The sequence below is a fragment of the Nilaparvata lugens genome, chromosome 1 (genome assembly GCF_014356525.2).
Source record: "Nilaparvata lugens isolate BPH chromosome 1, ASM1435652v1, whole genome shotgun sequence".
Classification (NCBI taxonomy): domain Eukaryota; kingdom Metazoa; phylum Arthropoda; class Insecta; order Hemiptera; family Delphacidae; genus Nilaparvata; species Nilaparvata lugens.
In genome coordinates, this window is record NC_052504.1 from 88,792,990 (window position 1) to 88,805,633 (window position 12,644).

The 12,644-nt window shown below is 34.0% G+C and overlaps 1 protein-coding gene across 1 annotated transcript in view; it reads right to left on the minus strand.

Moving 5' to 3' along the window:
• The window catches only part of LOC111051039 (growth/differentiation factor 8), a 38,799-nt gene that overhangs the window by 9,584 nt on the left and 16,571 nt on the right, over window positions 1-12,644 (minus strand). The window contains exon 3 of the mRNA XM_039444670.1: window positions 911-1,119. Coding sequence (XP_039300604.1) covers window positions 911-1,119 — 209 coding nt within the window. The remainder of the gene's footprint in view (window positions 1-910; window positions 1,120-12,644) is intronic.

Genomic DNA, 12,644 nt, shown 5'->3' on the forward strand with positions numbered 1-12,644 from the left:
CTTTCGCCAGTGATAATCGGTCCGAAGGTGGGAAATAAATATAAAAAAACATCAATTTTTTTTGAGAATAATTGATAAATGCATTTCATTTCTAATCAGGAGCTTCATCAGCCTTAAACTAGAGGCGATTTTTACTTAGTCTTTATCCAAGGTCTGTAGAAAGACAGGTATTTATATGGACCTTACTTTATTTGTTAGCTATCAACTCGATAGTATTATTAGGATTGGCATTTCTTAAATGATTTGAAGTTGAAATTGATAATTTAGCCATCTTACATGGAACTTTTGGTGGAATTTGCTTTCAAAACTCAAATAATTTGATAAGGATGGAAAATATTCGAATATATTAAATAGATTTATACAACTAATATTTGAACTAATATTTTATCAACTAATATCCATTTATGCATTACATATACAAAAATCATATTCCGAATGTTGATAGAACTAGGTCCAGAAAGTAGGTTATGCTACTTCACTTTATTAATAACGAATTATACTATAGAAGAACATAAAACTTGAGAATCATAGTATCATTTTATAATGTAAATTAAGGAGTAGCCCTTACCAAGATAATGAACACTATTTTATAGAACTGCTAAACAACCTAAAACTATAGAACTATGAATCCTACAGAAATCTACAGGGAGATAATACGATTGATATTATTGTAATTTGATTGATACTATTGTAATTTGATCGATATTATTGTAATTTGATTGATATTATTGTAATTTGATTGATATTATTGTAATATGATTGATATTATTGTAATATGATTGATATTATTGTAATTTGATTGATATTATTGTAATATGATTGATATCATTGTAATTTGATTGATATTATTGTAATATGATTGATATTATTGTAATTTGATTGATATTATTGTAATATGATTGATGTTCACCTTGAGCCCTTCGATGGGCGACACAGACGGCTCCTCGGCGCTTCCCCCACCCCTCAGCACTTTGAGGGCGCTGATGTTGATGGGTGACTCGATGGGCGCACGCACGTACACCCACAGCTGAGCGGCAACCACCCTGTGCAGCGATATCTTCTCAGAGAACTTAAAGAACAGGATATTCTGCCCTCGCCAGCCGTGGCGGATTTTCGGATCTGAAAATGAGATGGATGTTCAAAATAAAGTACAATTATTACAGTACAAGCAGAGATAAAATATAAGTTATACCATAGAGAAAAGATAGCATAAGTAGATATCCCATGGTGTTGGTCGTTTTTATGTACCAAATTTAAAGCCGATTTTATTAACTCAAGCCGACAATTCTAATAAATCTTTGGTTTGACTTATAGAGTGACACAGAATAACGGGAACTTTCAAAAACGCCATAAAACATTAGTGGAAAGAGCAAAAATTATTTTATTGAGACTAATGTAGAGTTCAAGACTTGCCATTTGAGAATTATCGATAACATCTATCACTTTTTGGCAATCACTTCTTCAAGATGGCTTCCTCCTGCACGAATACACCCTTGAATTCTGTGTTGACGATTCCTCATTGATCGCTGCAACATCTGCGTTTCCTGGTCCCATGATCAGACCACCTGCGATTTTCTGTTTGTGGAGCTATCTTGAATCAAACTTTTTCACAACTTGACCAATAACTGTGGAATCAAACTTTTTCACAACTTGACCAATAACTGTGGTTAGTCATAACAGACAATTCAAAATTAAATTAACAATATCCCAGCTGAAATGTTGCAGCAATCGTTCAGGAATCTCAACACAGATTTCAAGAGTGTATTCGTGCAGGAGGAAGTCATCTTGAAGAAGTAATTGTCAAAAAGTGATATAGATGTTATTGATAATTCTCAAATGGCAAGTCTTGAACTTTACATTAGTTTGAATAAAATAATTTTTGCTCTTTCCACTAATGTTTTATGGCGTTTTCAAAAGTTCCCGTTATTCTGTGTCACTCTGTATTTAGTTATTTATTCCGTATGTATAAATACCACACTATCACCTTCACAACTACTCAGAAAGTGTATCCTTATCCTTGTCATACATTTTTCAACTAAAAAACTATAGGATGCCCACACAGTAGATGAAGGATCTTCGTGACCTTATCAACGTGCTACCTTATCAAGGATCTTGTTACCTGTTCTACAAGGACTTCTGATGATGTACTATTCTCCTAGCTGTTGAAGTTACGAAGATATGGACTCATGGTCTCTCAGTGTCAATCTGAATTTCCACAAACTATTTCTCAAATTCAAAGCTCTGGAGAGGAACAGAAGCATGTTGCAATTTGACTAACTTCAAATCATTAATCATGGCTTGTGATTCATCAAACGGAAAGATAACAAAAATGTTATTTTGAATGTTGATGAGCTTCAATTTGATAAAAATGTCGCTCTATAAGCATTCGAGTACATCTGAGTTGGTAGAGAGTTATTTCTTGAATTATTACTATTCTGTTTGTAAATTTTCAACATTCCATCTGCATAAAAATATCGGAACAAGCTTTTTTTAATGAAATAATTATAAACAGTTATTAAAAGTTGAAGAGAAATTTCAAGAAATATTGAAATCTATATTGATTGAAGCTTCACCATTGTCGCTGAGATGGTTGACGGAAGGGAAACACCCTGGCATAAAGATTGCTATAATCATTAAGGTGTAGGTCAGTTGTTTATTGGCAACAAACGAGAACCAGAGCAGATCTGAACGCTGATTGGTTGAAACAAACGAGATATGACCACAGACCGACGACCCACACCTTGAACCGAATGGAAGAAGAAGAAGAAGAAGAAGAAGAAGAAGAAGAAGAAGAAGAAGAAGAAGAAGATCGCACGTGCACAATAAATTGAAATTTGTCCCCATTTGATGATCGTTGTCTCAGACAACTCTATCGGTTGACGGGACGGGCGAGGGGGGGTCTCGTTCTGTGGGCAGACCGTTCTTTGCTCCCCTCTCCCTCCCACTCATTATTTGGCTCAATCAGCTCAAATTAATCACCAAAATCAGGCAACTACCACAATCAACTGTCTTCTACACATAACTATTTCTGTTCACCACTATGTCTGTACCTAGCACAAAAACTCCACAATTTACTTCCTGTACACATCAAGATAATAGCAAATTTAAATAATGAAATGAAAAAAATTAAAATGCGCCGTTAAAAACTGAATTACAACTGGAAGACATAATACAGAAAACATAATTTCGAATAATATGTGAGCTCACTTTCCCAATGTATTTTAACCCCCCTCTGAATGTATTACTACTACACCTGCTCTAGTACATGGGTTCCCCATAGTTGAGTAGGTTAATTTCCAGAACAAAATTCAATTCCTTCATATTTGTAGTGAATTCTATACATTGTTTGTATTTTAATTGAAAGAAAATTTATTATTATAATTATCAAGGTGAGAGGGAAATGTTTGAAATCTTCTTCTCTGTTTATTAACGTGATAGAAAATTGTGGTTAAAAGTAACTAACTTACCTCCACTGCTATATTTATGTAAAACTAAAGTGAAATTAGTATGGTCACAGTATACATACAGTATGGAAACTCGGCTAGTACCCTGGCGCAAAAATCCGCCATCTTGTTAGGAAGTTCCGCATTGTAATAGTATTGATGGGAGGTTCGGATCACTTTACTGATCCGGATCAATTGATCTCGTTCACTGCCGCGAGATGACCAGGTTTGGAACTTCCTCAGGTCACGTGACGTGTCTAGTATTTTGTGCCATGTAAAAGGCATTGGTTGGATAGGCGTTTGATTGACAGTTTCCATTCTGTACTTATTCTGTGGTATGGTATGTGGATTGAAGTAATGTAGAAGCAAAGTGAATAATAGAAAGGTGGATAGGGAAGGTAATTGGTAATTGGTAGGAGATGGTGCTAGCATTGTTAATAGGTTTACATTGGTAAATATATAAGAGTGAGTGAACGGTTTTTCTATCTGAGACACCGGGAAATTATCCGTAGATTACCTAGAGGTGGTGCAACACTCGAAGAAAAGGGATTCACAAAAAACACATTCCCATTTTGGACTACGTTATTCATCTAGATTTGAAAGAGAACAAGCTTTTGGCTAAGCATTCTGTTCCCCGAACAGAATTTTCAAGTGCATTGTGCTTGCATGCTTATGAAATTTTAAAATAATTCTCAATAAATACATTTTAAGTTATTGAGGTTGTGACTAATGTGAATTATATGAATGGATTATTAAAATTATTATTGAATCTATTATTGATCGAAATAGGAACTGAGATATGATATTTGAGAATAGTTCTCAATAAATAAATTCTCAATTATTGAGGTTGTGACTAAAGTGAATCATATGAATGGATTATTGAAAATATATAATTGAATCGATTATTGATAGAGATAGGAACTGGAAATGAAATTAGAGAATTGTTTCCTTGTGTATTTTGTGACTGTTGCACAGTAGGTACTAGTTATCTAGTAATCAACGGTTACAAGCTACGTACGTATAGCTAGAAGTTTGATACATGGAAAAGAGAGAGTTAATGGTGTGCTAACCCCATCTTCGATAAACATTAATATATCATATTGGCTTACAGATTGCTTCATCAAGTCTGTAGAGTTTGTCATTATGTGTCATTGAAATTTCTAGCTCCAGCTCCAGTATAATTAGACAATAATTACCAATGGCATATCATACTTGAGGAAAAAATGAATAAATATTGTGATATCGACTGCTTTTTCCTGAGTGAATTTGATTTGTTGACGTACATTATTGTTGACAGAAGCTATTGATCCAATATTAAAGTGTAACAGACTTGTAATTATCAATCTTGAAAGAATATTTATGGAACAAACATCTAATATTACTTACTCTTCAACAACTATTACAGAAATACCGGCATATATCTCAATGCAAGTAGCTAGTTACACATGCTGGGTTATTAACAGTTCATAGATGGATTATTCTATTTTTAAATGAAATTTTTCAGCAACCGATATGAAACAGTGATTATCTTACGTGACCGAAAACCTGGTAAATAAATGAGACCGAGATGAATGTTTGTTGAAATAACTTGAAGAAGAAAGCAATGATATTGATGTTTCATCATCTATTTATAAATATTATATAAATATGAAAATCAATCATTGAGAGCTATCGAAACAAACAAACTATTGTTAGTGGAAGGTGAAAAAATACTGGACTCTAGTCCAGGAAAAAAGTAAAAACAGTAATCAGTTTAGTTATACTTTCATATCTCCATAACGATTCGAAATTTTGCAATTCTAATGCCAGATTCGTGCTTCTGGCATTAAAAAGCATAAGATTGCAAAGTTTCAATGGAGTATTGCAGAGTTTCAATGTGAAAACGTCCATATCTCCGAAACGGTTTAATTTTTTTAAAGAAAACTCAAAATGTTTTCATTAAGGCTTTTGTTACTAATCGTGCCTTTCTCACATTTCCGATCTTGAGGCACCTCTGACTTCCAAATATGGTAAAGTTTCCTAAAAATGAATGACCTCAATCATATTTTTGACGTCTCAATCAGATAGTTTCCTTCATTGAATCATTTCCAAAAAAGCTCATAATACAGGTAAACTTTCAAACTTAGCCCATTTTCACTAAATGTATGGCCTTGACCACAATCAAATGATATCCCTCTTCCCATAGTATACGTGTCCAAATAGTATCAATTCTGGAATTGTCAGGGTGCAAACTTAACGGTCAGATTGATATTAATATTGAGCTTTCAGTGTAGGTAGCTATCGTATGTAGAGGTGCGTACAGATATACGCGCCGCGAACATGAGCAATTCACTTTTAATCAGCTGACTATATCTGTATTTTTACAGAAACGGTAAGATACAGTTATAAAAAGCTTGGCATCAGCTGATTAAAATTGAATTGCTCATGTTCGCGGCGCGTGAATCTGTACGCACCTTAACACATACGGTACACATTTTAAAGCATGGATATGAACAGTACGGTTAAGTATCAATTCCGTTCATCATGATGACATTCAAATGTTTCCATCATTAGCAGCTGATTAGTGACATCGATCGAGACCGAAATCTACACCCCATTCAATCTGCTTGCACCTTTGGAAATGTTGTTTCTGCTTTGGAAAGCTTTATTTGATGTGAAATATTTCATGACAAATGTATTCAAATATACTGCATTTTAATCTTAAGTTAATGAATATTCCTCCAATTCCTCTTTCTCCAGTGTTCTCATACAATTCCCTCAACACTCTAATATTCTCTAAAACTCTGATATTCAGTTTTGAGGGGATGCCTTTTCACCTGAATTTTGTCTGTGATGTCTATGAAGAATAACGCATAATTGATCATATTTTTCTGTATAGGATCTCCAATTTCTAACATTATGTATTTTTAATAAGGTTTTTTGGAATTTTTTAACTCAATTCAACTCTTTGGTCTAATTGGAATAAAGGTCTATAAATACAGGTCATGACACTCGTGTTCCTTATGGAGCGGCCATTTTATGGGGTCCGTATGGCGGTACATTTGAAAATCCAATCTAATTCAATTTGCTCATAACAAAATTATGCATTTTAAAAACAATATTCCAGTTCAGATAATATGTGAGTTCAGGTTTTCAATTTTTTTAAAATGAAATTTCAATAATAAATGCTTCTATTATTCATTTATTTATTATTAAAAATTGTCCTCATTTTTGTAACCTAAGGATTATGATTCATAAGGCATTGGGACAAGACAGAATTATGCAAGGCCAACTGCAAAAAGAGTTTGAAGTTCCGTATCAATTTGATCTAAAAATCAACAATTCAGTTTCTAATATTTCGCTAAATACTATAATCCTGTAGGAAGAATTATTTTTACAATTCTAATTACTAATAACTCATCATGTTACGATTCTAATTACTAATAACACATCATGTTATGTTCAATCTACAATGATAACAGCTGAAATTTAAAAATTAATGAGCTAGAACCCCACAAAATGGCGATTTTGCAATGCAACACGGGATTGTGTCATGACCTGTATTTATAGATCTTGATTGGAATTGAAGAATTATTGTTTTCCACATTAGATTGTATATTGTTAGATCCATGTACGATAATATCGTTGTGTTTGTTCGATTGGAATTTCGGCTTTTGATCATAATTTAATAAATAAAAGTTCGGGGGAGGAACAGATTTGGAATGTGACTATTGGTCTTCCCCAATCACTCCAATGAATTGTATACATTGAATCAATGGATGAAACAAATCAATCGTACTCTATGTATTAAGAAACTTTCTACAACAGTGTTTATCTCAATGAATGCGGAAACTCTCAAAGTTCAAGTTGCTCTCACTGGACTCTCTGAATAGACGTGCAGAGTTGTCACCAATGTGCCTTCATTGTTTACAAAGCCTGTTGTAGGCATTTTGCAATCAGAATACTTGTGCGTACTGCAGCAGCTCAACCAAGGTAGTGGGGTCAACTAATGATGGGTTAACTTAGGTCAGTTCTCCGGATGACAACGGTACTGAAAAACATTACAGCAAGGTCACAGCGGCGCTCTGCTGCTCCTGCCCATCAAAGCACTTCTGAATAGATCATTTTGCATCCGAATGCTAGTTGTCCATCTCGCTTCAGATATTAGGTCAATTGCCTCTGTACGTCAATCAGTTTATACAAGCACGCTGAGAGCAATTAGGAGATAGAGAGAGAAGATTACAAATGTTCTCCTTTGACTTTCGATTATCAGCCTAAATATTATCTTTAATCGAATAATTACAGCATTTATACACTGCTAATTCCCAGAAAGGTGGCATTGGTCAAGAAAATATTGAATATCTTCAATCGGTAAAGACTTAGAATTTTTCTAAGAATAGATCTGGAATAACCTGACAGTTTTCAAGAGTCAAATGATAACTAAACGGAAAACTATTTCACAACATAACATCATAACGATGGTTTACTGTCATTTATGAACATGGATGAATGTTAACATAATTGAAACACACCTGGAATATGATCATTCTAAGTCGTGGTAAAACCGGGAAGTGTAATTTCAAAAACAAATCACAGGCTCATTAACTACAATTATTGTCAATAGTTGGTGAATTATCTCTGAATTATCTCTGGTTGCATGAGTTACAAATAATATTTTCGCCACACTGCTCAGAAAGCAGCTGTTTTCCAGTCCCTACGTAGATCTGAAAGACATTGGTTGCAGACGACTCTCATCTGACGTCAGAACAGGTTTCTTTCCGGCTAAGGCCGGAAAGAGTACCCTTTCCGGCCGCTAAATTTCAAGTGTGCTAAAACAGCTGATCAAAAAACTTTTCATTATTTGAGTTTATTATTCAATAATTAAAACATTTATAATAATATCATCTTATTGTAATTTGAAAGAATAAAAAAGTATAAACTTAACCTCCCACATAATTGAACATAATATTTTAGGCTATTTAGATAAATCAGAATAAAATATAAAAATACTTGGACAATTTCCTGATATTCAGATCACCTCAGATTTGCTAAAGCTATGACCTTCTACTTTTGCTTTCGGAAGTACTTAATAAACAATTATTCTCATATATATATATATAATAATATATATATATATTATATATATATATATATATATATATATATATAATTTATATATATATATATATTTATTGAAAACCGATTTCGAGCCGGAAAAGTCTCATTTTCGGCCCTAGGTGCGAAATATACTATATCGGAGTAATACAGTTTTTTCGTAAGGCCCATTTATGGCTCAAATTATGTAGATTCAGGCCAAATATCTATTTATTTATAATTTTTACAAAGTAGCACTGATTATTTGAACTTTGTTCAAATAATGGGGTGGTCAAGGAGCGTTGGGAAGAGATGTTGATGGACCCTTGATATAGCAATAGTGGGTTTTGTGTAAAACGGGGATCGACCTTTTTGAGTAAGCAGTCAGCTGAATAAGTGCGCGTGCAGCTCAAACAGCGCCAAGACATGTGCGTGCAACGATTGCAAATTCAAAGGAAGTAACAACTGGTGAAGAATAAATGGTGAAGGTTCTCTACAGGGGGTTAAAATAGTCTTAAATATCACACTGGAGGTTTTTCGGCGACAAATTTCGCAAAGGGCACTGAATGATTGATAACTCGCTCCAAGAAATAGGACAAAAATTAGCCTAGTCACAAAATCACGTTCAGAAAAGATATAAGAATCAGCTTATTGATGAATGTTTACTATATTGTGATAACCTTATGGAGGTAATGAGATACATACAACATGAAAAAGTATTTATAGCACAATACCGGACAGCCATCAGTAGAGAGTATATGGCAGCTAATAATAACTTCTCTCTCCAGGTAACACCAACCGATGTCACGAATTTCCTCCATGCGCTTCCACTTTTTCAAGATGAGTTCCTCAAAAATTAATAATCTGTGGTTGATGATTTCTTTACTTCCTGGGGAAGCCCAAACTGTGATAAAAAAAATGATAGATTTAGACACTACTGCGGTTAGCATGTAATATTACTATCAAGTACAGAGAAAGCCATCAAAAATTGTACACACGAATTTTAATTTACTCCAAAGCGGTTCAGTGCAGAGAAAATAGAATTTTTGAGACACGTGATCCTCAGAACAAGGAAATGACCGCATCGAATCTTCTAAAGAGACACAATGGTGTCTTTTGCAACGGTGTTAAGGAAATTTGAGTGAATTCTCTCATATTCTAAAATATTCACCACTAATTATTTCCAATCAAAGTTCGGGAATGGAATAGTTAGGCCTATAAGCCCGTTTTTTCATTTCCAATGATTTCATTAGTATGTGTTTTTGTCATTGATTAAGGAATAATTAAGTAAATCGTTTTTTATTTTTAGTTTTTTATTGAATTAGTTTTCTGAATCTGGAGTTGTTGTAAAGTTGTAATCATTTACTGCAGATAATAAAGATACCATTTCAATAAAATGAGTAAGTTAAATAAGGATTCAACTATTTAATGTTTGACATTACCATTTACTTTAATGTTTGATTTATGGAATTGCTCAATTCAATGAAGGTTTTGGCTTCGCGGTTCCGCTAGTATTTTTTATTACTCGAAAACTGTAACGCTTTGTTAAAACGTGACATGCGCCTGCTACGTTGAACCTGAGAAGGTTTTAGCTAAGGTTTTCGCTAAATAGCATCCGTGAGTTTTGAAATCGCTCCTGGTGGTTCGGAAGCCACCTATTGTTGTAAATCCTCTAATCTGTCATCATCGTCCCTCCTATTCCTATTCCTAGGTATAAAATAAAGGCAGTCATTCTATTCTATTCTATTCACACGCAAAAGGTCCACAACCATTCACAACAGAACGGTGAGGTCGATATGAAGATTCTATAATATATAACATAATTATATCAATAATACCAAATGTTTTTATCATTGCACAGTTGTGGAATGTAATCAATCTTCACTGCGACTCACTCTTTCTGTTCGCACCTGGAGAACAGAACCTTGCCTAATAAGCCTGGAGCTTATTTAGGCAACAAGAAACAAAATGAAATCTTAAGTTTGTAAATATATCGCATCAATCGATTCCCCAAGTAAACTGCGGGTTCAGAAAGTGGTTCTATCATTAGTTATTCATGTTCCAGAAATTTTATGAATGCTGCTTAATTGTGTCAAATAAATGAATTCAAGTCATGAAGACATTGTTAACGCATATCGACTATGCAGGAGGACTATTTAAGTGTGTTAACAAACGGATAGCTGACATTCCAAGGCCACAATTAACAAAGCTGAAATCTTTATCTCGGACAACAACACGAGTTTGATATTCTTATTAAAAATTTACATAAAGTTCAATCAAGATCAGAATTTGCGCACGCAAAAAAGTTCACCGCCCTTATAAGCCTACTTTAGCCTTCAAAGAAAGCCTTCTGAGGGTGGCATGTGAAAATTTAGAATATCTGAATGCTTATTCGTGGCTCTTCAGCGAGCGTAGTTTGGGGTTGGGGGTGAGCTGGCATACAGTGATAGAGTATTCTGCTTTTATGAGGGTGCAGCTAATGCTGCTTATTAGATCGATCCAATCAAACTGATATCACTATGAAACTCACCCTTCCAGATTGCAGTATTGCAATGTTCAAGGAAAATAATCAATATTTCATACATTCATTTGGAAATTCGCTCCTTCCCCGATTATTCATGATTGAATTGATGACTCACTATGCATAATTTGATGAATGAAAAATGTATTTATTTATCCAAAATTACATAGGTGCGTGCAACAGGCGGATACGTTTCCTAATCCAATTATAAATTCTATGACGTTTGCTGAGTGAATTTACTTTGAACAGCTATAAAATCAGAATATATAGAATACAGTTCCTCCCAATTTTCTTGATACAATCTCAATTTGAACAGGTTGCTGTTCCGATTTAGTTCAAGCTCTCAAAGTGCAAATGACTTCAATAATTATTTTCATCATCAGATGCAATCTATGAGGGACTGTTTGAAGTTTTAACAGTATTATTGATATTGATACTCCAGTTCTTCTTCTGCTAGTGCCAATTCGTTCCGAATATTGACGATCAGCCTGACTATGGATATATTTTATTTACAGCCATCCTGAAAAGTTCTGTTGTAGTCTGTTGCACTCCAGTTACCAGAGAATACTTTTGGAGAACTTTGGAACTTTTGGAGAATTCCGAAAATCTTCAAAGCTATTCAATAACCTCATCAAACTGAATCGATGATCAACCAAAACTTTGAAACGTGTTGTATGTTTAGTTTCATTAGTTTTATGTTTAGTTTCAAAACATTATTTGTATTTTGAAGATAATTGTAACAGTGTGAATTTTAAGAAATTGTAACAGTGTGAATAATTCGAAGGGCAATCAAAATATTTTCCGTTCACAAGCTTAACTCCAGATATCAATAATTTTGTTGATCATTATTCTTGTTTTCAAACGAGGAAAGTTTAGTCAAGTCGTAAATTATCATTATTATTATTATTATTATTGGGTACTGGTTTAAAGCTAATCAACAAAAAGTGTGTTTGTGTGTACATGAGGCAATTTACTTGTGAAAAAATGCCAAACCTGGCCACAAATTTAAATCCCAGCTTAAAAGATTCGAATACTTAATACCCAAGACTGGCTGTTGTGACGTCAATGCCAGCATTTTCTGCTGAATAATCCAAGCCCTACGAGTTTAAAATAAATTATGACGCTTATCAACGCCAGGTCTAAATTATTTTCGTAATATATTACTTTTCCGAATTACAGTAAACTCTCATGAAAATACTATGTAGACTGCACGTCCACTTTTTTATACTGAGAATCAACTCCAAAAGTGACAAAAATGTTGCAAAAATATCGTTTATGAGCTTTGAAAATGCAAAGCTTGAAAAAAGTGCACTCTGAGATAAACCTCAGATTTCCACTCGTCTCAGTGCATAAATTACCGATTACTGGTTTTTCGTCTTTTATAGGCTATCAGCTATATTCTGTAGAAGGTTTGAAGGAAAAAATCGAGAAAACTCCTCACGGAATCGAATTTGCGAAAAGCTTGATTGAGATTATGAACATCATTCTTGGTTACCATGGGAAAATTGGCATTTGAAGAGTAGATTGCACGGCCATAAAATTCACCGCGTTATCGAAAATAGCCTAATACTTGACTGGAATTTGAAATGATTTAACAATTGATATCA